At 43.8% G+C, this 27,733-nt stretch overlaps 1 protein-coding gene and 1 pseudogene across 1 annotated transcript in view; one reads left to right on the top strand and one right to left on the bottom strand.

Annotated features, from left to right (window-relative positions):
- Positions 1-27,733, top strand: part of LOC117441960 (uncharacterized) — a 605,495-nt gene that overhangs the window by 491,674 nt on the left and 86,088 nt on the right. Inside the window, 1 exon segment of the mRNA XM_071202313.1 lies at positions 14,086-14,505. Coding sequence (XP_071058414.1) covers positions 14,086-14,505 — 420 coding nt within the window.
- The window catches only part of LOC117441961 (zinc finger protein 721-like), a 143,217-nt pseudogene that overhangs the window by 53,408 nt on the left and 62,076 nt on the right, over positions 1-27,733 (bottom strand).

Here is a 27,733-nt window from a genome sequence, read left to right on the forward strand (position 1 = left end):
TTAGTTTTATTCATTTCTTATTTCATAGTTTCTCATTATTATTATTATTTTATCGCTCATCTTATTTTTGATTTTATTAATCTGTGTGAATCTGTGCTGTCCTGTTTTCACTCTCACCCTGTTGCTGTTGAACTACTGAATTCCCCACGGGATTAATAAGGTCCATCTTATCTTATCTTAATGTATAAGTTGATTTACTTCAATCTACTGTACAATATTACAGGAAATATACTGCATAAAGCAAACTATATACTTTATTAGATCTAAAAATATTGATGTTTCTACAACACCCATTGTGTATTTGTGAATGAAGCACCATCTCATGGTTAAATCCTGTAATTGAACAAATGGGGAAATAGGGCAACGCCCTCTAGCAATTTGGCAACACCCCCAGCCACTGGCATCCGCTGGGCTTTTGACTGGGACACACCCATTTGAGTCTGATCTGGAGTGCTACATACTGATACACCTGAACATCAGCAGGAGAGGACTCTTTAAAGTAGAGACACTACATACTGATATACACCTGAACATCAGCAGGAGAGGACTCTTTAAAGTAGAGACACTACATACTGATATACACCTGAACATCAGCAGGAGAGGACTCTTTAAAGTAGCGACACCACATACTGATATACACCTGAACATCAGCAGGAGAGGACTCTTTAAAGTAGAGACGCTACATACTGATATACACCTGAACATCAGCAGGAGAGGACTCTTTAAAGTAGAGACACTACATACCGATATACACCTGAACATCAGCAGGAGAGGATTCTTTAAAGTAGAGACACTACATACTGATATACACCTGAACATCAGCAGGAGAGGACTCTTTAAAGTAGAGACACGACATACTGATATACACCTGAACATCAGCAGGAGAGGACTCTTTAAAGTAGAGACGCTACATACTGATATACACCTGAACATCAGCAGGAGAGGACTCTTTAAAGTAGAGATGCTACATACTGATATACACCTGAACATCAGCAGGAGAGGACTCTTTAAAGTAGAGACACTACATACTGATATACACCTGAACATCAGCAGGAGAGGACTCTTTAAAGTAGAGACACTACATACTGATATACACCTGAACATCAGCAGGAGAGGACTCTTTAAAGTAGAGACACTAGATACTGATATACACCTGAACATCAGCAGGAGAGGACTCTTTAAAGTAGAGACACTACATACTGATATACACCTGAACATCAGCAGGAGAGGACTCTTTAAAGTAGATACACTACATACTGATATACACCTGAACATCAGCAGGATAGGACTCTTTAAAGTAGAGACACTACATACTGATATACACCTGAACATCAGCAGGAGAGGACTCTTTAAAGTAGAGACACTACCTACTGATATACACCTGAACATCAGCAGGAGAGGACTCTTTAAAGTAGAGACACTACCTACTGATATACACCTGAACATCAGCAGGAGAGGACTCTTTAAAGTAGAGACACTACATGCTGATATACACCTGAACAGCAGGAGAGGACTCTTTAAAGTAGAGACACTACATGCTGATATACACGTGAACATCAGGAGAGGACTCTTTAAAGTAGAGGCACTACATACTGATATACACCTGAACATCAGCAGGAGAGGACTCTTTAAAGTAGAGACACTACATACTGATATACACCTGAACATCAGCAGGAGAGGACTCTTTAAAGTAGAGACGCTACATACTGATATACACCTGAACATCAGCAGGAGAGGACTCTTTAAAGTAGAGACACTACATACTGATATACACCTGAACATCAGCAGGAGAGGACTCTTTAAAGTAGAGGCACTCCTTCGCTGAGTCATCTTTTATATCACCTATCAAAATAAATCCAGCAGCTCTTGGATCATAATGGATAACGGGTCAGATAAGAGCTGTTTGATCATGATCTGACGCTGAAGGTCCAGAGTCTGACACCCGCCCCCAGCAACAGACAGGAAGCAGGGGGCGGGTCATATTTTAAAGATGTTTGGATTATTGAAAAGTATACAGCTCCCTTTCATCTGAGTGTTGAGAGCTGTTTCCATCAATTCATGTTGTGCTCAAAGTGCACCCGATTGATGCATTTAACTTCAACATTTAAAAAACATCTTCCCGTGGGTGCATACCCCCATAGGGGAGGTGAGGACCCCCATAGAGGAGGTGAGGACCCCATAGAGGAGGTGAGGACCCCCATAGAGGCGGTGAAGACCCCCCTAGAGGAGGTGCATACCCCATAGAGGAGGTGAGGACCCCCCTAGAGGAAGTGAGGACCCCCATAGAGGAGGTGCATACCCCCCTAGAGGAGGTGAGGACCCCCCTAGAGGAGGTGAGGACCCCCCTAGAGGAGGTGAGGACCCCCATAGAGGAAGGTGCAGTACCCCCATAGAGGAGGTGAGGACCCCCCTAGAGGAGGTGAGGTCCCCCATAGAGGAGGTGATGTCCCCCCTAGAGGAGGCGAGGACCCCCATAGAGGAGGTGCATACCCCCATAGAGGAGGTGAGACCCCCATAGAGGAGGTGAGGACCCCCCTAGAGGAGGTGAGGACCCCCCTAGAGGAGGTGAGGACCCCCATAGAGGAGGTGAGGACCCCCCTAGAGGAGGTGAGGACCCCCCATAGAGGAGGTGATGTCCCCCCTAGAGGAGGTGAGGACCCCCCTAGAGGAGGTGAGGACCCCCATAGAGGAGGTGAGGTCCCCCCTAGGGGGTGTGATGTCCCCCCTAGAGGAGGCGAGGACCCCCCTAGAGGAGGCGAGGACCCGCCTAGAGGAGGTGAGGATCCCCCTAGAGGAGGTGAGGACCCCCCTATAGGAGGTGAGGACCCCCATAGAGGAGGTGAGGACCCCCCTAGAGGAGGTGAGGTCCCCCCTAGAGGAGGTGAGGACCCCCCTAGAGGCGGTGAGGACCCCCATAGAGGCGGTGAGGACCCCCCTAGAGGGGGTGCATACCCCCATAGAGGAGGTGAGGACCCCCCTAGAGGAGGTGCATACCCCCATGGAGGTGAGGTCCCCCTAGAGGAGGTGAGGACCCCCCTAGAGGAGGGGAGGACCCCCATAGAGGAGGTGAGGACCCCCTAGAGGAGGTGAGGTCCCCCCTAGAGGGGTTGAGGACCCCCCTAGAGGAGGTGCATACCCCCATAGAGGAGGTGAGGACCCCCCTAGAGGTGGTGAGGACCCCCCTAGAGGAGGTGAGGACCCCCATAGAGGAGGTGCATACCCCCCATAGAGGAGGTGAGGACCCCCCTAGAGGTGGTGAGGACCCCCCTAGAGCCCTCGACTGGTTTATGTTTTGGAAAGTAGCCCTCACCCTAAAAAAGGTCAGTGACCCCTGGTCCAGAGTCAGTGTCCCCAGTGCATCCCTTTCACATCAAGGTACTTTTCAGATGATTTGACAATTATTTTGATTCTTTCATTCCGGCTTTAGTCTGCGCTGAACAGTTGATCATCTCTGCCATAAACAGTACAAACTCTCTTTTACTCACTATCAGAGTGTCCTCCTTCAACTTAACGTCCTGCCTCGTCACTTCCCTCTGCCATCTCTCGTCCAGTCACAGTCCAGTGTTGCCACCACCCCCTCTACCGCTCTACCGCAGACCGGAAGTTTACAAGCGCACGCTCAATGAACCGGAAATGGAAATACGTCATCCCGTGCAACTAGCCTATTGTAGTGGATTACATATTAACACATGTGAGTGTGAGGGTCCAGAGTCAGAGACCCGCCCCCTGCTTCCTGTCTGTTGCTCAGCAACATGGACATGTTCCACTCTGACACAACGTCTGCTTCCTTCTCATCATTACTCTTCTTTCCTGAGAAGCGATCAACGTCTCTGGGAGGGGACAGACTTTGGCACTAAGATGGAGTGGTAGAGATATAAAACTTGAAATGTGTGAATTTAAAGATTAGGTTCCTGTTGTAAGGTCCAAGCGAGGGGGGGGTCTTTGTTTGCGTCACCAAATCTACTTTCAGTCTTTTTGCATCTTTTTAACACTTGTTCTGTATTCATGTGATCGTTCTAAGTCGTCTGTTTTGATCCCCTTTCAGTCCTTTTGCTCTCTAAGTGGTTGCTTTGTGTATGTTTCAGTACTTCCTCCTCTCCTTGCAGTAACTCAGCTTCTCTCTGATGTTTCTTTAGTCATTTGATCATGGCCGTGGGAAGGGGGGGTGCTGAGGGGGCTGCAGCACCCCCACCTGCTGGTGGAGAGTTGTAACTGCAACGCCAAAAAGTTCACTGATCAAATCAATACAAAAGGTTTATTTTGAGTGTGTTTGAGTTAGCATTTCAGTGTAAGCAGTCTCTAAAAAGCTTCACGATAAGAGAAAGGGATCATGCAGTGTGCTTCTTCTGTTGCTCTGCTATGGAAAAGAAGCTCGTCAGCGCAAGATCAGGGATGGGAGTTTTGTGAAAGCACGGTTTAAGAACTGGCGAAAGGCAGGGGAAACATTTAGGGAGCATGAGAAGTCCCATCAACACACAGGCCGTCAACAAGCTGGCAGCATGACAACGAACACCGATGAACGCGCTGCTCTCACAAGCTGCTGCTAAAGACCAAATGACTGCATTTAGGGTGAGGCTATTATACCGGACCTCCCTCCACGCAGATCACGCAGATCACGCAGACTGCGTGGGGCCTCGTTTTGCGGAGGGAGCCTCATCTGAAGCGCAAACGCAGTGTAAGCGCCACAGTTTCGCCGCTGCGAGGCACCCCCACCCGCACCCCCAACTCTGACTGACTTTCCGCGTCCCTGCATTTGATGTTTCTTTTTGGTTGTTTGAAGTCACATATCACAGGTGAGCTACACCGGACCCCCCCCGACAGGTGGAGCCCTCCATCAGGGAGACCAGGGGCTGGAGGCGGGGCTTAGAGACCGGGACTGAAACACAGAGGAGAGCAGGGCAACCTTTTTTTATTACAATTCATCTTGTTTTAATTTGTATTGGCTTTTTCTTTACTGCATTTAAAAGTAGTTTTATAAGATGCTTCCTTTGCACAATATCTTATTGATTTATTTATGCCTTGTTAAAATGTGCTCAATAAAAAAACTTGATGACATAAATGTATTTATTTTTGTATTAGACTGAAGTTGTTGTGTTTTCATGGCTCCTTTATAACCGGCAGAGAACGCCTCATCAGGTCAAAGGCTACAGGTTAGAGGACCAACTGCATCACCATGCTATATTCTGACTGGGGCCAGTTATCTTCTGAGGGGGCCCAATAAATGCAGGACGAAAAACACAAAGACAGAATGAAGTAATTGCGCATAAGAAACAATGCATGCAGTTATTCTTTCAGTACATATTTATTTCAGATACTTATAGCTACAGTTTTTACGCTCTAATGGGTCCGACTAGAACGATTGTCGTGGCTTCATTCCTTGTTTTTCTATCAAGCCACTAGACGCCTAAACAGACACTTCTAACTCGTTTTCTTTCCTTTATATTACTTACCGTTGAAGAGTTACTCGGCCTCCGATGGTTTGGATGATGTTGCGATGTGTTTGCTCAAAATAAAATAACAAACTTTTACACATGCAACAAAGAAAAGAGGCCTTTACAATATTCAAAACAAAGAGGCAAAACTCAAATCAAATAACAAACGACGGTATTCTTTCTTCTTGGTAAGGCTTCTATAACTTCATAACTTAAAGGGTACTTGTACGATTTGTGTATGTGTATGGTTAAAACTGTTCCTCGACGGCGTCTCTCCAACAGGTTGCCCATCACTGTGGCTTCAGCGCAGGCGCCGTGGGAATTGTAGTCCTTTATAGTGCGTTGACTACAGACGTCACCATTAGGTGGCCTTTCTTATCAAATCAAAATACTGGCTCCAACGATGACAAATAACGTTTAATCATAAACTTTTCATTTCCAGGGGGCCCACCTGGACTCTTTCACAAGGAGGACTTGTACTCAAATGGCACAACCCCAAACGGAACCTTCGCCCCAATGACCTCGTGGTCATCGTGGATAACACAGCACCGGGTGATACAGACACTGTCAAGGTCCAAAGGGCTTGTCCGCAGTGTCTTGGTGAAAACCAAGAGTAGCACCTTACAGCGACCAATTGACAAGCTCTGTCTGCTTCTGGAAGCAGTTGATTGAACACAAGGTGTCATGTGCTAGTAACCTCTGACACCCAGTATCACACACATACACATGCCCCCCCCCTTTCCTCTTGAACTCATGCAAACACACCACACACAAACATTGGACTATGAACTATGACAATGATTGTATATTGATGACGGTTACATTTTGAGTAACTGCTTGTTTTGTGGCTCTATTATAATGTATTAATTGTTTTGCTACTGCGTCAACAATTAGGGGCCGGTATGTTAGAGCCACAAAGTTATTATTTCGAGTCATAATTTGATAAATGATGTAATGATGGAAAAGGATTTATATTGCCATGGTGAATATGTTTTTGATGAAATGATTGTTAATTTTATATCGTAAATATGATCTGTTTCCTTGTACCTTCCGGTGTGTATTTAAGTGAGGTGACTCGGAGACCTGATGAGACGGGGAGCGGAACAGTTTTTCGACCGCAAATTGCAGACAGAGATTGGTGTTGCAAATTGGACTGCAAACAAAGTATAGTTTAGTTAGGAAAGCATATCGCCGAAATACTGTATAATATTTTGAGACTATTTAAGTCAATACTTTGTTGTTAATAAATTGTATATTTTTTGACTGAAAACCTTCGGCTGCTTATTGTTTTGGATTGCGTCAACCCCGCTCTATAGTGGCAAGAGTGCCATTACATACAGGTCTCAATCATACTTTAAGTATAATAGGAAAGCATCCAACCGGAAAGTGTGTACACTGCAGCCAGCCAGAAACTGTTGAGCATGTTTTACTGCTTTGCAGGAAATATAGTACTCAGAGAAATGTGCTTTTCCAGACACTGAAGAAAGCAACATTCCATCACTTGTCGCTATCAGGGCTGTTAGGGAAAACATCAGGCAATATATATTGTGAGATTATTACGTTTCTAAGAGAAATTGATACTTTTAAAATAATCTAGAGTTTTGGTTCTTTGTTTTGTTTCTTGTTTTCTGCATAGTCTCTTGTCCACACTCCAGTCCAGTTGGTGGCGGTAATGCACCTACACGTTGGTTTGCCAACCGCCAATAAACACGAAAGGAGAAGAAGAAGAAAACGAGAGAAGAAGAAAACGAGAGAAGAAGAAGATGCACCTTTAAAGTTCTTTGCAATCCGCCCAAACCGAGAGGAGAAGAAGGAGAAAAGAAGAGGTGAGTGTATTAAACACCTGCAGAGGTTTCATTAAGTGTATTTACACCTCTTAGCTTACAGTTAATCACGAATCAGAAGTTATCTTATTTAACACAACAGCTATAATCTTGGAAGAAAGAAACTCACAAAAAAACTTTAAAATGTGCGACAAAAATAGTCTCAAACTATCTTTAAATAAAGGCTAACAGCTACAGTCTAACAGCTAAAGTCTGAAAGCTAAAGTCTGAAAGCTAATGGCTATCGGCTAACAGCTACAATAATTCCAGTTCGGCTCTGGGGAGTAACAGTTGATTTGTAATGCTCAGCTGACTTTATGTTAGTTATTTATTACACCAGTTGTCTTTAAGACGGTTTGAGTTGTTGTGTTGGTGCTCTTTGCCATAGATATGGGTTTAAATGTATGCTCTAACTAGCTTATTAGCATCGCCACTCACCACGACGTAGCATTTTTCCCATTGAAATGAATGGGGTTCTTCAGTTAGCTGCTAACGCTAAGCTAAGCGACGGTTTAGCTCATTAGATAAATAGATATACTTTATTTAAATAATGATTGATCTTAAACTGGGAAATGATTGTGTCCCAGCAGAAGTGTTTTCAGGCATTACATGAGTTAAACATATTTAAAAGATGCAATAAGATAATAAAAATGAAGCATTAGCAGCAAGTATACACACAGGACACATATCACTAGAGTATCTAAAGAATACACAATATACAGAAAATACTGTATACATGGAGTACATTAAACAGTCTCACTAGCTAATGTTTGCTTTCTGTGTTAACTTAGTGATAGTTACACACGGATAGCGTTATAACCGTGGTTCAAACATCCATTAATATCACTTTCTATGTGAATAAAGTCATTTTAATGAAATAAAAGTGAACAAACTGTGAGCTGTAAGTTAGAATGTAAGTTGCTACACAGATTATGATGAATTATATCTAAATATTTGTGTTATATTAATAATAATTTACACAGAAAACCAAGTTGTTATCGTAATGGTTAAAGTAATGTGCATGTAACGTTAATAACTATCTGACCTTTCTATCATGTTCTCCTCTGCTTAGCATCACATTGACCAAATGGATCCATTTGGACCATGTTTACGTCACAGCAGCATAGATGAGACAGGGCACTGCACGTGGTGTGATAAAACACTACATAGAAGCATCCAGAAATAGAACATATCATTGAGTAAACTCTTTGAATTCCTCCTCTTCACTGCTGACAGTTTATGATGAATTATATCTAAATATTTGTATTATATGAATAATGAAGCAGCTCTGTGGTCTTCATCAGGACAGCTGATGAGCAGCATGGAGGAGAAGAAGGAGGCCCCTGGAGCTCAGGTCAGTGTGCACTTCATCACAAGATATTCCTAATTCCAGCGTTTCCGCCAGGCGGGCGTCTTGCCTTCATTTGACGCCCTTATTCAGCTCGGAACGCCCTATACAGACATAAATAAACCAGCAACTGTATTCGCCATGACACGGACAGTCTGTGGTTTGTACTTGTTTAACTTCTGTCTAGTTTCTGAACAGATATGAGGAGCTGTGAGCTCTGAGGGCTAACAGCTAACGGCTGATGTTGGTTTTGTGGTTCACATTGTCACTACCCGATCTGCAGCCCTGCCCTATCTGCAGTGCGCATGTGCGAGAAGGTCCGCCATATTTGACAACTCCATACGGCAACTCTAATAGGACATTTGACGTCTAGACGGCTGCCCGATTTGCATCGTGCATGCGCGAGTCATAAACGTCTCAAATATCTTTATTAAAATGTTTTGTTATCTGAGATAAAATGAAGGACATTCACAGTTAATGTAATTAGATGTACATTATGAATGCCATACATATTGCATACATTCAGTCAATATTTCTTCAGCATGTATGATAGCTGTCCAACAGAAGTTAAGAACAGATGTTCTTAACCCAATAAAATGACCCAATAAAAGGAGTTGTTCAATGATAGTGAAGTCACGTTGTAATAACAATAACTCGTCTCTCTCGTTCAGATTAATATTGTGGGGTTTTTTGAGTGTTCTTTTTCTGCTTTGCCAAACGCCACTGTGTCAAATGTCCCATTAGAGTTGCCGTATGGAGTTGTCAAATATGGCGGACCATCTCGCACATGCGCACTGCAGATGGGGCAGGGCTGCAGATCGGGTAGCGACACACATTAAGGATGACGTCACGGCTCCGCCTACACTGCGTTACTATAGTTCAGTGGTTCTCAAACTTTTCCTGGCATTGCCCACTTTGAACAGGTGGGCCTTTTCAAGCCCCACCTGCCGCTCCAATAAAATGGTAGGCCAAGCTTAAAATGGTCAAATGTATCGTCCTATAAGAGGGGTCACCAACCTTTTTTAGGGTGAGGGCTACTTTCAAAACATTAAACAAGGCGGGGCTACTTTTACTCCCTTTTTCAGTTTTTTTGCAGTGTATATATTTAGCACATTTTAACATTATTATATGCTTCCCTTTAACCTGTGTGCTGTTTGGGTCTGTGGGACCCGTTTGCAATGAAAAGAAAATGTATGATGTTTTTTAAATGTTGAAGTTAAAAGCATCAATCTGGTGCACTTTGAGCACAACAAGAATTTGTGGATACATCTCTCAACACTCTATGCTGTATACTGTTCAATAATCCAAACATCTTTAGAATATGATCACAACCAATAACAAATCATTTAAACTTGTGTATTCTTATCTTATGTTACCTAGTTAGCATTCTTTCTTTTTATTTATACATATTTTACTAATCACTCTCCTTTTAAACTGTTTACTGTCCTATAGTACACATTGGAATGATTTCTTACTTTATTTTGTACAACTAGGCTATATTAAATAGATAAAGGTGTGTTTTCTTTCTCTCCCTCTGTCTCGCTCGCTCACAGAGGCTGTGTGCTTCTCCGTGGCGATGATGGCTTGCGTTAAAAGATAATAATAATAAACATAGGCCTATTTGTAAAGTGGGGGGACACAAACGGGATTTCGAAAAGTGTCACGGTTAAACTCCTTAAGTGGTGAGGTACCGCTCCACATTTATTTTCCTCCCGACTGCAACGCGGTTGTGTCTGTGTGTGTGAGAGCGTTTCACATGTGTGTATGAGAGATTTATACATATGTCTGCAAATGACTTTGGTTTTGTGTGTGTGAGCAGGCTCGGATAGGCCATCGGAAGATTCGGGACTTTTCCCGTTGGGCCGCTGCCGTTGGTGGGCCGCTGCCGTTGGTGGGCCGCTGCCGTTGGTGGGCCGCTGCCGTTGGTGGGCCGCTGGCTCTGGCATAGTTTTAATTATTTGATCGAACAATTATTTGTTTCATTGAAGACCGAAAACAGGAATTTTGAGTTAAATGTTACTCATCCCCCCCAACCCCACTGATTAAAAAATGAACAAAAATGCACCCCAATCCAAAGATCCCCACAAAGTCCCATTCAAAATGTTAAATGAAAAGAGCCCTTCTCCCTTCACAAAGTCCAATTAAACATGCAAATCTTCCTTCAAGCGATCCTCTGCATTTTGGCTAAACCCTTTCAGTCAACGGGCTCTTCCTGGGCCTCATCAACATCACACTCTTCCTCTGCAGTGTCACTGTCCAGCCTTGTTGAGGATGGCTCTGTCTCCGGCTCAAAGAGCCTTAGGTTTGCCGAATGCCAACCAGTTTTTCCACTCTCACATTTGTGAGCCTGTTGCGAACCTTCGTGTGGTCTCAATAGCCATGCAGTAAGCCAGGGGTGGGGAACCTCCGGCCCCCGGGACGTATACGGCCCGCGAGACAATTTGGTACGTCCCTCGAGCTAATTTATAAACACAAGCAAAAAAGAAAAAAATTAGAGAAATCTAGACCGCAAAAAAATTAAAGAAGCGAGTGCCTGTTTTTCCTAGCCAAGGTCAGGGTCCTTGAACACAACACGAGCCTAACGTGTCATCACTTGGTATATGTCTCGTCTGACAGGGGTGCAGTTCTGACTGACGGCCCGTCCACACTACAGCTTCGTCAGCTTCAAAAACGGTTTCCAACGCGTCTGCCGATTCACTTTGAATGGGGTGACGTCACTTTTCGCCGAACTGCATTGTGGGAAGCAGAGCGGAGCTTTCCTGGCGTTTCAGGCTGCAAGAGTTGAGCAATGTTCAACTTTTGAAGCTTCTGAAGCTTTCGGTAGAAGCGTCAGCCAATCAATTCATATGCCAGTACAAGCTCTAGCCAGTGCTTGTTTATACAGTGATTCCAGTGGCCTTAGAGCTGCAGAGTGAGCATCAGACCAGCTGATCAGACAGTAGCTGATGTGGGAGAGGACCATGGAGTGAAGGTATAGCTTAGCTGCTGCAGATGATAGGAAGTTTCTAATGTATCTGTAATTTGACAGATTGCACTTTACTTTATTGCAGACCTTTTTGATATGGGTTTTGAAATTGAAGTTTGTGTCAATATGTACTCCTCAGTACTTGTACTTGAAACAACTGTCATCAGCATACATTAATACATCACATTCTCCACACACAGAAGGCAGATCATTTATACAGCATTGGGCCCCATACAGAGCCCTGCGGTACTCCAGTTGACAAACACTAGACTTATGGTTCTCAATTTGAACACATTGGGAGCGGGATGAAAGATACAAATTAAAGAGGTTGGTGAATTCTATAGAAATATGTAAGTTGAGTATTTTTTGCAATAAGATGTTGTGAATAACGGGGTCAAAAGCTTTCCGTAAGTCAAGGAACACGGCCCCCGCAACCCCACCCCTGTCCATTGATGCCTTATCTTTCTCCATGAAGAAGCATGTCGCTGTTTCTGTTGAGTGATTAGCCCTGAATCCAAATTGCAGTGGAAAGGAGCTGTTGTTGAGATGATTGATGATTTGTTTGGCAATCAATTTCTCAAATACCTTGGATGCTATGGGTAAGATACTGATGGGCCTATAGTTGGATGTCATGAGAGGGTCCCCACCATAGTTATCAAGAACACAAAACAGTTCTTTAGCCCCTCTGTCCTGGGGGTTGTCAACATGGATGTTAAAATCACCAACAATGACTAGACGGTCAAAGTCAAAACACACTATAGACAGCAGTTCAGTAAAGTCATCAAAAGAAGCTGAAAGAAGCTGAGAGCACAGCTGAACTCCCGCAGCCCTGGGGGCCCTACATTGGTTGTGATGGCAGATGACAGGGTTTGGTCAAGTTGCTCTCTCCTGGTGAGGAAAGCGGCATACCAGTAAATCAGGTATGGATTTACTTCCATTTTGGCCATTCTTGACACCAAGATGTCTGCTTGTATTGTGTTGCTGCTGAGAAGTCTAGGAAGAGGGCTCTTGCATAGGTGTGACGTTTATCTAAATGTTTAGTGATGATGTGAACCAGAGCAGCAGCAGTACCACCCCCTTGCTTATAGGCACATTGGTATGGATCAAGTATGTCTTGTCCGTCACAATAGGTTTAGCTGAAGAGGTCATTCCTGTCACGGTTCTCATGGTGTCCCACACTTTTTTGGGGTCTTTGGCTTTAAAAGCATTTCCCAAAAGCTCTCTGTGTGTTTTGATTCCCTCAATTTGACTTTCAGTTCTTTCTCTGTCTGTTCAAGTGCTCCGTAGTCTTTGTTTTATGTCCTTAGTCACATATGATGTACTACTTTATTTTCTGGTTCCCTTGAGTTTGGTCTTATCCACTGGTATCATATTCACAACATTATGATCAGAGGTCAGTATTGGTGTCTGTCTTTAGACACATAGGCTCCTTTATCATTAACAAAGCATTTGTGCAGGATAGTGTCTTTCCTGCTGTGATCCCTAACACACTGCTGGAACCCAGGTAACAGTCTCCAGGCGACATTGCTTCATGTCCCGAGCACTATTGCCGGTGCATCTGGGTGGCTGAGTTGCAGCTCGTGAACACAGTGTCCTCTGCCGCTGGGAGGCACGTAAACAACAAACTGTAAAATACACCCGAATTCTCGAGGCAGATAAAAGGGTCTTGACGTCATGCCGAGAATTTCTACGTTGGGATTGCAGGTTTTACATTTACTGAGTATGATCGGCACCACAGATCATTAATATACACACAAATACCGCCTCCTCTGGTTTTCCCCGAGTTCGCATCCCTGTCTGCTCGAACAAGGGCGAGTCCGGGTACTTCAGAGAGAGATTCAGGCTGCAGCAGGCTACACACCGACCCCCACCCCCACCCCCCCCTCACACGTGCGACTAAAGATGAACAAAGCGGCAGGTAAAAAGAGTTCCTCCTTGTGGAACTACTTCGAACATACAAGTCCAAAGGAAGTTAAATGCAAGCTCTGCGAAAAGACGTTGGTCTATCACAACTCAACCTCAACAATGTGTTCGCATTTGAGTGCGAAGCACGCCAAAGAGGTTACAGAGAAAGACGCAGCACAGCTGGCCATTACCAACTTCACTTCAAGGCCACGTCGTTGTGATGACATACTTGTTTGTTGTTTGTACTGTTAAACATGTTCTAGTAAAGAAAACAACGGAATTCCTTTTGTCTGAGTTTTTTTTTTTTTTTTTTTTCGAGTCCCCTACCTCTGGTATATACTTGTTAGAATATTACTGTATCAAATATAATAAAAACAAACAGTTGATAAGTAGTATTTTGTTAACTCAAGGTTTCTATTAAGTGAGTTTTTATTGTGTTAACTTGTGTATTTATGCTTTTTAGATTGACTTTCTCTCTTTCTCTGTCCGTCTGTTCTAGAAACCGAAAGGAAGAGAGAGACGTCACAGCTGTCAGCAATGTGACAAATCCTTTACAGCATCTGGACATTTAAAGAGCCACCTGCGTATTCACACAGGAGAAAAACCTTACAGTTGTGAAGAGTGTGGGACAACTTTCACTCAATCAGGTCATCTCAAATCACATCAACTTATTCACACTGGAGAAAAACCTTACAGCTGTGAAGAGTGTGGGAAAACTTTCAATAGATCAAGTCATCTCAAAACACATCAACTTATTCACACTGGAGAAAAACCGTACTGCTGTGAAGAGTGTGGGAAAACTTTCACTCAATCAGGTGCTCTAGAATCACATCAACGTATTCACACTGGAGAAAAACCTTACATCTGTGAAGAGTGTGGGACAACTTTCACTAGATCAGATGCTCTCAAATCACATCAACGTATTCATACTGGAGAAAAACCTTACAGCTGTGAAGAGTGTGGGAAAACGTTCACTCAATCAAGTGCTCTAGAATCACATCACCGTATTCACACTGGAGAAAAACCTTACTGGTGTGAAGAGTGTGGGACAACTTTCACTAGATCAGATGGTCTCAAAAGACATCTTCGTGTTCACTCAGGAGAAAAACCATAGTGGGTTTCAGAGTGTAGGAGCCGCAATTAAGCATATTTTGTTTTTTTCACAGTTTACAATAAACAATTCCCATCTATTGGCCTTGTGTTGGGTAATCCTTTTTTCCATTACAGATCCCATCCCAACAGCCCCATCTGTTGACGTAACGTCAGAATTGACAGGCATAATGTTCACTGTTCCTTTGGGTTTCGTTTTCTGTCCGTCTGCCGACAGCGCGCTGTTTTATTGCTTTACATACCAAGGTTTAAGTACACTGTGTCAATAGTTGTAGTATGAGCATCGTCTGGGCTGGCCGTCCGGTAGAATCGGTATGCTCTTCCTCCTGTGTCCACTTCCTCTGCTGTCACCTATGACCCCTTTTATACACCCCACCACCAAGTGTTCAAAATAACATTCAGGGTGTCCGTGGGGTCTTAAAAAGTATTAAAAGTTGATCAATCAATTTAGCGAAAATTAAGGCTATTAAAAGTATTAAACGGCATTTTCCAAGGTATTAAGAAGGTCCACAGCAACGACAACATGAAACACCCTTTCATTTACTGCAACGACATGTCGGGAAACCCCCTCAAGGTATCAGGCTGAGAGGCTCTGATACCTCATTCACACCAACGGTGTTTCAGGGCCGGTTCGGAGCTGGAGCTTGAAAAGCACTGGGTTTTCCTCTTCACACCGCAGCGGAGCTCAACTCCTGATCAACAACAAGCCTGCGTTTTATCCAGTTTGTACACAACGATGGAGAAACTTAACAAGAGTTTTTGTGTTTCTGCCATAGACTGTATATATAAAGGTTTCTGCTCATGGTGAAGCAACGTGTCTGCGTGTTAAGGTGGAACCTGAGCATTCAAGTTGATCACCTCTCATTATACATCTATAAATATTAAACTTTACTTCACGTGTTCATTTGAGAACAGCTGTTACATACCTGGGTGAACGTTACAGTTCATTTAAATGAAAGATACATCACTCCACACTCATGGTTCAGTCCACCTTAAGAAATAAGACCGACCTCGGAAGCAGTTGTGTTTTTAAAAAAACCTTTATTGACAGGAGTACACTTTTTTTTAAGAATATAACTAAACCACAGAAATGACTCCGGAAAAGCTGCAGATAGAGCCATAAGAAATGAATGCAACTGATTTCATCCGCGCGGTTTGGCTTTATGAAGCAGGCATGCAAACGGTTACGCCATGACGCAAACGATGAGGCAACGACGCATTAGCAGTACATGGTGTAGTCCTAAACGATAGTTAGATTCCACCTTCATGATTATGAATCTGTGAGTGAATTCCTTTTATTTATATTAGGTCTTAAAGTTTTTGCATACATTAGGGCGTGGTCACGTTGATGGACACGTACATGCCTCACTGTCAGCTAACAGCAACTTGTCCACTCTGCTAGGCTACAACCATAGAGGCTACAACGTTAGTTAGTCATAGTACTGTACTTGACCCTTTAGCTTTAGCCGTGTTCGTGGTGATTGTGCCTTTTAGGGAATATTGTTACAAATACCAGACAATTAAAATGTCGTGCTGTGCGCTTGAATGTACTAACAGAACTTCCAAGAAGTCTGAAATTATAATATTATACATGTTAACCCCGTTCGCAGGCGTTTGTGTGCTTGGTTAGCTTAGCTTGTTACTTATTAGCCAGCTAAGGACTTAACCCTTTATGCATACATATTAGGGCTTTTTTTGCATTCACGCGTTAACCCAAAAAAAAAATTAACGCCACTAATTATGTTAACGCGATTAACGCATGTGTATTTTTTGTCCTCGGCTGCCCCGTAGCTTCAGAGCGCATCGAGTTTAAAATACCATCTACAAGCTGATGCTGACAGCCCCGCTCCTGCTGCCCGCTTGTGGCAGACCACACTTCCACGCTCACCGGCAGGCCCCGACTGGCTATTGGGAGGACCGGGAGGGTGTGTGTATGTGTGGCCCGAGCGAGCGAGAGAGAGACCTTACGTGCATTGTTGTTGTTAGCGCAGCTAGCTAGCACCAGATGCTAACAGAAAACAGAGGAGCGACATTTCGCCACAACTGCGCCGAGCACTTGACTTGATGCAGGAAGCAGACAGCGGGACATTGTAGGAGAAGTCAGCACACTCAGCACGGATAGTGCAACATGATTGCAGCGTCCAGGCAGCTCCCGTTCGAGCATATGCCTTGAGTTGCACATAGCTCCAACAATCCATCACACACAAACACAAAACACACACACACACACACACACACACACACACACACACCATTTGTATTGTATTATTGTATGAGAGGTTCCAGGTTGAATTGAGGCAAATATTTGTAATGTTCAGAGGTTGTTGTGTTTAATATTCATGAGATGTGTCATTGTTTAAATGATAATAAACATTAGCATAAAGCATATTTGTCCACTCATATGTTGATAAGTGTATTAAAAACTTGGAAAATATTCCTCTAAGGAACATTTAGAACAGATCAAAAAGGTGCGATTAATCGCACCTTTTTGCACATAGCTCCAACAATCCATCACACACAAACACAAACACACACACACACACACACACACACCATTTGTATTGTATTATTGTATGAGAGGTTCCAGGTTGAATTGAGGCAAATATTTGTAATGTTCAGAGGTTGTTGTGTTTAATATTCATGAGATGTGTCATTGTTTAAATGATAATAAACATTAGCATAAAGCATATTTGTCCACTCATATGTTAAGTGTATTAAAAACTTGGAAAATATTCCTCTAAGGAACATTTAGAACAGATCAAAAAGGTGCGATTAATCGCGATTAAATATTTTAATCGACTGACAACCCTAATACATATACATTTTAGTTTATGATTCAGCCTTGGGTAAGACTTTTATAGTCTATGGCTATGACGCCCATAATGCTAAACGGGAGCAAATGTTAATAGGGGACCCAATTATCCCAGTGGTGGCCGCCGGAGCTAACTGAGCCGCAGGGGGCTAGCTCCAGCCGGCGTCCCAGAGCTAGCCCACTGCGGCTCCGTTAGCTCCGGGCGGTGGAGTCCGTCTTTTCTCAACGTGTGAATGACAAGCATTAAGAATAACAAAATATAGCTAATTCTCTTGCAGATTGTCTCATTTGATTATGAATGTAACGTTTATATAGGGGAACTACACTGTTAGCAGTAACTTGGTTTGCATGTATTTCATGTTAGCTTAGCTTCTTAGCCTGAGCTAGCTCTGTTTACTTCCAGTTCGGAGGCAGCAGGTCCCGCCTCGGCTCCGCCTCTTTGCCCTTATTTGGAGCAGGCGGGATTATACTCTGACATCACAGTCGAGCCGTTAGTGGCCGACTCTGCCTACTAAGGGCTTCTCGGCAACTCTGCAGAATCCTATGGGTGACGTCACGGACACTACGTTCATTTATATATACGGTCTATGGTCGCGCCCCAGTCTATGGTTGCGCCGAGGCTTCAGAGCGTGTGTCGAGTAATCCCCGAAGCTTTTTGTGAAGCTTGTATCGAGGCTTGTATCGTTTTGGGCCAGTGACGTCATCGATGACAAACGAAGCCTCGCTGCCTGTTGATACCACGTGACTGCTTCACGAAGCGATTCAGATCGGTTGAACCACAACGCTCATAATACCCATGGATGTATAATAAGAACCATATTACCCCTCCTGTACCCGGGCCCGGTGACACGATGGAATTAAAAGAGCTCAGAACCTCACTTATATAGAGGTTGCAACATGTCATAAGTATAAATAGATAAAAGTGTGGTGACCACCTTTAATACACTGGGTTACATAATCCACACATGGAACTAGAGTTGGGGGTATTGTTTCCACACGGACATATATGTGGTTACCTTTATATGTTGTGCGCCCTCCTGGCTCTTTCTCTTGTTGACCCGGGCTGCGACCCGACAACACCTGCATATCTGCTGCTCATTAAAGACAGTTTTGCACCTTCGATGCACCGCCTCCGACTCCCTTTCTCTCGGCACTACACTGGTGACCCTGACAGCGTCTTGGGAAGTTTCCGAGACGGACCCGAACACGGCAAAAGGAAACTCGGGTTTCTTTCTCGAAATACCGGGGATTTTTTGGAGTCGACCGTGGCTGCTACAGGCACGCGGACTGAGGCTCGGTGTGCGCCTCGCCAAATGGCTGGGGATGTTGCTTTACATAATAGACTTTCAAACTAGACTGTAGAATATTCAAACACCAATTTATTGAAGCTAACACAAGTTATGGCATTTGCATAATTCCATACCCGTCGGTATGCACTGTACACACTGGATTTAGATTTTCACCAGATTTCTATTTTCATATCTCGAGGTCAAAACCATACACTGTACAATTTTTATTTTAACATTTCAGATTTTAAAATTAGCATAATTTTTATCTTTTAATTTACTTTATTAATATTTTACAAAAAGACTCTCAAAAAAGAAAAGCTATAACTTTAAAAAATAAAATAAAAATAACTTTTAACAACTAAAAAAAACCCAGATTTAAAGTTAAGTTCAGATGACATAGGATATTATTTATCAGGAAAGAAGGTGCTAGTCGGAGGATTAGTGTTTCAATCTTTGATAACTTAATAATATTCATTCGAATAGGAAGAGAGCATGTCACCGAAATAAACTAAGTTGAGACCCCACAGGAGGGAGAGGTTTAATGTTTAATGTAAAAGAAAATCGAGAGTAGCATTTGCACATAAAGCATCCACAGAATAGAACATTTAGCAGACTATTTTTCTAATTATGAGAAGGAAAGAGATTACGAGTGATGTTGTTCCCCTACACAGAAAACTATGGTGTCCACAAAGCTAGTGAGGTCAAGACGACGGGTTTCCACCCAAAGATATGAAGACGGAAACCTAGTACTCGCCCAAGACGGAGGATCCTTACCTCCTGTTTACACCGACTGCAGTTCAGGGCGGCGATACACCTGACGTGGAGCTGTTGAGACCTGAAAACAGAAACTCGATTCTGCTGTGGTGAAGTCTGGCTACAAAGGGAGGTGTCCGATAGGGTCGCTTGTCTCAAACCAGTGAAGAAGTCAACCAGAACCCAGCAGAACTAGAGAGTGACTGTTAGCGGGAGAACAGTGACGGAGCGACAGAGACTGGCCCAACATTCCCCAGCCAGTACATAAATAGACCCCGTCAGAAGACCGGGGCTGTGTTTAAAGGGGAACTTAATTTATTGTTAGTGGAAGTGTAGTTTTTTAGTAAAACAATTATGTGATTTTTGGAGTCAGATTACATTTTTCTCATAAACACAATTTTATAATCGGTCTGAGGTATCTGTTTTAAGGCAATGAGCTGCAGATTAAATAACATAACACTGATTGAGAGCATGGATGAAGAAGTTGTAGGGTTTTGACAACAGTTTCAAGAATCAGTTTTTATTTATTTATTCTTGAGTGACTTTACTGATTTATAGTGTGGTGCGTAAGGCAATACCTCATTTAAAGTGAGGGGCACCAGCCCTTCATGCATGTCTCCCTCGGTGAGAATAGTTCGTATTTTCCCTCTAGTTTGGAGAAATATTATTTTATCATATGTTAGTTGAGCGGTATCAACCAATGCTCTAATCCTAGAGTTATTGAGACGCATTAGCGACACCAGGGGTATTGTTTTCGCAGCAGCAATGATGCATAATACCAGGACAAAAGCCATTCCTGAAACAAGTATTTGTTGTACTAATGGCAGATTTTGTATACCATCAGAAAGCCATACATCATATGATATATTTGTGTACACCTTATGGGTACATGGAGGATTTGTATTTATTTAATGCAACGTTATGGGTTTTACATGTCCTGTTCAGAATGTAGTTAATAATAGGTCTCATAACGACAAAAGGTATGAAGCTTGGGCCTCCTCCAAGGAGGGAGTGGTCCAGTTTTAGATATTAGACGAATAGAAGTGATGAATATGTCAGAACTCTGAGTAATATTATCCAAGTTTTGTCTACGCAGGCTGGAAAGCTACAGAGATACCAGACGAGACTCCAGAAGAGACTCCTGTTCGGCCAGGTGATTGGGTGAGGGTGAAAGCTCACAAAGTCAGCTGATCCCGGTGGACGGAACAGGGAGAAGTCGTAATGAACTTCACACGCGCTCCGGTTTAAAGGTAAAGATAAAGGAGCAAATTGACACCACCTCACACATGGTCACCCTTCACCGGCAACTTCCAGAACTTTATTGGGAGTTAGGACTGATTTGGCAGAGCTGGAACAAAACAATACATAAAATAAGATACACATAGAAACAGCTCAAAAGACAAATTGTCTATATATTTTTATAGATTGTACACTAAAGTGAAAACCTATTTTTTGTTTTACATCTGAAAAATAGTCCAATTTTAGTACCATCTCCACCTGAGGCATTCAGAACCATCTCCACCTGAGGCATCCAGAACCATCTCCACCTGAGGCATCCAGAGCCATCTCCACCTGAGGCATCCAGAGCCATCTCCACCTGAGGCATCCAGAACCATCTCCACCTGAGGCATCCAGAACCATCTCCACTTGAGGCATCCAGAACCATCTCCACCTGAAGCATCCAGAACCATCTCCACCTGAGGCATCCAGAACCATCTCCACCTGAGGCATCCAGAACCATCTCCACCTGAGGCATCCAGAACCATCTCCACCTGAGGCATCCAGAACCATCTCCACCTGAGGCATCCAGAACCATCTCCACCTGAGGCATCCAGAACCATCTCCACCTGAGGAATCCATAACCATCTCCACCTGAGGCATTCAGAACCATCTCCACCTGAGGCATCCAGAGCCATCTCCACCTGAGGCATCCAGAACCAAATTCATTCAAATTCAAACCAGAAATTAATTTCCATCATGGATCTGTACATGTCTACTAATGCTTGTTTGTCTGCGCCCCAGCTGCATCCAGCTACAGCTCGCAATACATTTAATACTTTTAGCATTGTGCTTCCACTTGATTAATCTGCATGTCCCATGTGTGTTTGCTATCAAACCACAGTCCTAGGTATTTGAACTCATTCAGCTTTGTCATTGGACGATCATAGAGTGTTGGCTGTTGGCCATCAGTCTTGCGTTTGTTTGTAAATACCATGTAGCATGACTTGCTCTCTGACATTTTGAATCCAGTTATATGACCACCTCTCCACTTCTTTAGTCGCTCGAGCTTCTCCATTACGTATGGGGCACGTCTTCCCCTCATCCACAGAGCCCCATCCTCTGCGTGTAGAGCCCATTGGATGCATGAGTCTCAGCATGTCAACATGTCATTAATCATGATGTTAATAATGTTGGACTGACTGCACTCCCTCGGGGGATACCGTTTTCTATTTCTAAATAACTGGAAACATCTGCTCCAACCTTTCCTCTGTACGTCCCGTCTGTTCAAAAGGCCCTTACCCCATTGATCATTCTCCCTCCAATACCCATTCCCCTCCATGTGATCAGTAGCCCCTCCTCCATGTGATCAGTAGCCCCTCCTCCATGTGATCAGTAGCCCCTCCTCCATGTGATCAGTAGCCCCTCCCCCATGTGATCAGTAGCCCCTCCTCCATGTGATCAGTAGCCCCTCCTCCATGTGATCAGTAGCCCCTCCTCCATGTGATCAGTAGCCCCTCCTGCATGTGATCAGTAGCCCCTCCTCCATGTGATCAGTAGCCCCTCCTGCATGTGATCAGTAGCCCCTCCTCCATGTGATCAGTAGCCCCTCCTCCATGTGATCAGTAGCCCCTCCCCCTTGTGATCAGTAGCCCCTCCTCCATGTGATCAGTAGCCCCTCCTGCATGTGATGAGTAGCCCCTCCTCCATGTGATCAGTAGCCCCTCCTCCATGTGATCAGTAGCCCCTCCTCCATGTGATCAGTAGCCCCTCCTCCACACAGAGTCATACGCCTCTCAATGTCAACGTACACTATTGCCACTATCTCTTTCATTCTCAATGTTTCCCCACGTCATTACTCACTCTCACTAATTCCACTTCCAGAGCTGACCTATCATCCTGTCTCTTCTCCTTCACCTTTTCACTCTCTGCTAGCAACTGCTGTGTTTGCTGCCTCTGGATATCACTGAGATGCTCCCCACTATGTACTGCTGCAAGTGTCCTTCCTCACATACCTGCCTTCTCTTTACCCGTCACTGCCAGCCTCTCCCCATCAACCAAAGCTGGCATTCTAATGGATTCCTTTCCCCACTCATCTGCTGAAACATGGACCAGACATCACCTGGTGTTACTCCTCTGCCAATGGTAGAACACAACTCTCTCCATGCTCTCTCTCAAGTGTCCTTCCTCACATACCTGCCTTCTCTTTATCCGTCACTGCCAGCCTCTCCCCATCAACCAAAGCTGGCATTCTAATGGATTCCTTTCCCCACTCATCTGCTGAAACATGGACCAGACATCACCTGGTGTTACTCCTCTGCCAATGGTAGAACACAACTCTCGCCATGCTCTCTTTCAAGTGTCCTTCAATAATGGTCACTTCCGCCAGTGTCCACTATAATACAGTCTATCCCATCCATCGACTGCACGACTTCAGGTCTGCGACGTGGACAGTACACCTCAAATACATCACTACACAACCTGGGTATTTGAAGATAAGGGGATGTTTATAATATGCTGCAAAACACAACAACTATGCAGGGTGACGAGTCTGTTTCAACAAGTCCTCCAACTCATACGACCAGTTATGCCGATTGTTCAGGCGCTTAATACGTGCTGCTCCCGTTGAATGCAAACGTCACAGATGGACGTTTATTCACAAATAACCCTCTCTGGAGAATCCTAAATTGTAGGATAGTTTGGCATTAAAACGCTTTTTGATTAGATTTCTAGCGAGAAGTGTAGATTGTACTTTTAGAATCCACGTCCAGTCGATGTGTAGGATCTATAGTTCTATAGATATTAGGAAGATGATCTGAGGTACGCGGCAGCCTCCATGCAAATTAGAGACTATGCCAGCAGCGCTTTATGATCATCAGAGTTGACTCTTTCATTTGAAAACACCAGGTTAACCTCTGAATCGAAGTGGAGTAGAACAAAGTAGCATGCTGCTGTAACAAAAACATTTCCCAGCTTGGGATCAATAAAGTATCTTATCTTAAGATGATCGATGGATTCTGCCATATTTGCAACATGTGCTGTCCCATTCCAGTTTGGAAAGCCTGCCGTGGCTCCATTCCATTTCAAAGAGCTGTTGACGCTCAGCGTAGCCTTGCCGCACTGCCACTCCAATATCCAATCACAGGGCTTGATGACTAATCACTTGTAAAGCAAGGCGGATGTTGTAGTCCCAAACGATAGCTGGGGATTCTGGGTAGTGTAGTGCCTTCGGAAACTGTCGTGTCAAACCTCCTATTTGTTTCTCTGAATCGAAGGTTAAAAACACAAAAGCATTGCACACCATTTAAACCAATCAGTGTTGTGTAATGAACAAGGATACACTGATGTGTGTTAGTGCACGAGTAATGCAGATATCACTGTGCACTCATTTGACAGTGAGGGGAATATATCCGGTCTTATTGTGAAAACTTCGAGACCGGAAAAACTGTTTTCACCCACGCTAACTTTACATGGAAGCTGCACACACGTTATCCTGGCGAGACCTCAGATCATCTTCGTGATATCTATCACACTGTAGATCCTACACATCCACTGGACGTGGATTCTAAGAGCACAATATACACTTCTCTCTAGAAATCTAATCAAAAAGCATTTTAAGGCCAAACTATTCCACAATGTAGGATTTTCCAGAGAGGGTTATTTGTGAATAAACGGGAGCATGTTGTTTCTCACACGACCACACTTTAAAACGTGGCTATGGGTCGTAATCTAAGGGGCTTAAACAATCGACCTCTTTGGTCGTGTTTTGTAGGAGGGCAGGCTGGTCTGTTTCTCAGGCCATTTTATTTGTGGTAGTCTGATCATTTCAACAAGAGAATAGAATCAAACTGAAAACATCGTAAATATGTTCCAGATACATGAAGCAGATAATGAACAGTGAAACTCGCTCATGGACTTTAAGGTGAAGACTTTAAGAAAAGGTTTTCCCACACTCTTTGTAGGAGCCATTTTATGGCTGTTGCTGGCGTCTCAGTTTACCTTATTTATATGAATAGTGCAATATCAGGGTCTATGCAGGAATCCTGAAGTCAGATTTAATACCTTTGAAGACCTTTCAGACCCTTTCCATACATTTTAAGACCTCATCGCAACTTCCAGTTCTAACCGGTTACATTGGCGACACTTTACCTCACATGTACTATATTGATTAGCTAAACAGAGTGCAGACAGACTAGCCTCCTCTCCACATGAACTTCACCCTCTGTGTGAAGGTCAGGGTTAATGCAGCATGCTGCTTTGCTGCTTCGGTGCTCTTTCATTCCAGTAGAACTCCTCAGAAACCAGTAGAAACCAGTATTTGACCAATTAACAAAACAATTGACAAAACTTTGAACTTTGAAATATATTAAACTTTGATGAGCTTCAGCGGGGTAATGCCATATAGGAGCTCCCTCACAAATACCCAGGGGTTCAATTGGGCTGGGGCTGTCCGGGGCTAAGCCCGGTACATAGGACGATGCTCTGACGTCATCACCCTCACACATTTGTCATATGTTTACAAAAAAGACTTTTCTCGTTCTTAATATAGACTATATTTAGGGTCGATATGTGTTGACCTTACTTTAAAATAGCAGATCTCTGTGACCGGATAAAGTTTGGCTTAGACCCCGGCCCCACGAGGACGCATACAGTAAAACACAAACGCAAAAAAGTCTTCCGTTCACACGCATTCGATTCATTAACGCGTCCTTCACACTAGACTGCTGGAAATGCTGTAGTACATATGCCAGGCCTGTAAGTGGCGCTGCTGCCGCCACAAAATACACCTAAAGCAGCGAAGAAGACCCCGGAGCATGGTTGCCCTTCTGTTTATTCTCCGCGGTGGACGGCGTGTTCTCCTGCTGTATATCTCTCAGGTATACCCCCCCCCCCCCCCCCCCCCCCCCCACCGAGCGGAGCAAGGCAACAAAACTTAAAATAAGAAGCAGCATTTTATGGCACGCTATGCATGGGGCCACCTTTACCTCTTTCACACCAACGCAACTCCGGTTCAAGCTCCGTGCTAGAGCTTTCCAGGTTCAGAACCAGTTCTTCGGTTTAGCTCTGGCTCTTTTCACACCGCCCAGAGTCCGACTGGTAATGCGTCGTTGCCTCATCGTTTGCGTCATGGCGTAACCGTTTGCGTGCCTGCTTCATAAAGCCAAACCGCGCGGATGAAATCAGTTGCATTCATTTCTTATGGCTCTATCTGCAGCTTTTCCGGAGTCATTTCTGTGGTTTAGTTATATTCTTATAAAAAAGTGTACTCGTGTCAATAAAGGTTTTTTTAAAACACAACTGCTTCCGAGGTCGGTCTTATTTCTTAAGGTGGACTGAACCATGAGTGTGGAGTAACTTTATCTTTCATTTAAATGAACTGTAACCTTCACCCAGGTATGTAACAGCTGTTCTCAAATGAACACGTGAAGTAAAGTTTAATATTTATAGTTCTATAGATGTATAATGAGAGGTGATCAACGTGAATGATCAGGTTCCACCTTAACACGCAGCTTCACCATGAGCAGAAACCTTTATATATACAGTCTATGGCAGAAACACTGCAACTCTTGTTAAGTTTCTCCATCGTTGTGTACAAACTGGATAAAACGGCGGCTTCTTGTTGTTGATCAGGAGTTGATCTGCCTCTGCCCCCGCCTCGACGTAAGCGTGACGTATGCGGTGCTTTTGCTCTGGCCGGACAATTTTTGGTGCTTGAAACGAACCGGATTCCGGAGCTAAGAGGCTGCTCCGCTGCGGTGTGAACAGGAAAACCCGGTGCTTTTCAAGCTCCAGCTCCGAACCGGCCCTGAAACACCGTTGGTGTGAATGAGGTATCCGAGCCTCTCAGCCTGATACCTTGAGGGGGTTTCCCGACATGTCGTTGCAGTAAATGAAAGGGTGTTTCATGTTGTCGTTGCTGTGGACCTTCTTAATACCTTGGAAAATGTTGTTTAATACTTTTTAATAGCCTTAATTTTCGCTAAATTGATTTATCAACTTTTAATACTTTTTAAGACGCCGCGGACACCCTGAATGTTATTTTGAACACTTGGTGGTGGGGTGTATAAAAGGGGTCATAGGTGACAGGAGAGGAAGTGGACCCAGGAGGAAGAGCATACCGATTCTACCAGACGGCCAGCCCAGACGATGCTCATACTACAACTATTGACACAGTGTACTTAAACCTTGGTATGTAAAGCAATAAAACAGCGTGCTGTCGGCAGACGGACAGAAAACAAAACTCAAAGGAACAGTGAACATTATGCCTGTCAATTCTGACATTACGTCAACAGATGGCGCTGTTGGGATGGGATCTGTAATGGAAAAAAGGATTACCCAACACAAGGCCAATAGATGGGAATTGTTTATTGTAAACTGTGAAAAAAACAAAATATGCTTAATTGCGGCTCCTACACTCTGAAACCTACTATGGTTTTTCTCCCGAGTGAACATGAAGATGTCTTTTGAGAGCACCTGATTGAGTGAACGTTTTCCCACACTCTTCACACCAGTAAGGTTTTTCTCCCGTGTGAATATGTTGATGTGTTTTGAGATCACCTGATTGACTGAAAGTTGTCCCACACTCTTCACAGCTGTAAGGTTTTTCTCCAGTGTGAATATGTTGATGTGTTTTGAGATGACTTGATGTAGTGAAAGTTGTCCCACACTCTTCACAGCTGTAAGGTTTTTCTCCAGTGTGAATATGTTGATGTGTTTTGAGATGACTTGATGTAGTGAAAGTTGTCCCACACTCTTCACAGCTGTGAGGTTTTTCTCCAGTGTGAATAAGTTTATGTCTTTTGAGATGACTTGATGTAGTGAAAGTTGTCCCACACTCTTCACAGCTGTACGGTTTTTCTCCTGTGTGAATAAGCAGGTGGCGCTTTAAAGTTCCAGATGCTGTAAAGGATTTGTCACATTGCTGACAGCTGTGACGTCTCTCTCTTCCTTTCGGTTTCTAGAACAGACGGACAGAGAAAGAGAGAAAGTCAATCTAAAAGGCATAAATACACAAGTTAACACAATAAAAACTCACTTAATATAAACCTTGAGTTAACAAAATACTACTTATCAACTG

Source organism: Pseudochaenichthys georgianus, unplaced genomic scaffold (assembly GCF_902827115.2).
Source record: "Pseudochaenichthys georgianus unplaced genomic scaffold, fPseGeo1.2 scaffold_223_arrow_ctg1, whole genome shotgun sequence".
NCBI lineage: Eukaryota > Metazoa > Chordata > Actinopteri > Perciformes > Channichthyidae > Pseudochaenichthys > Pseudochaenichthys georgianus.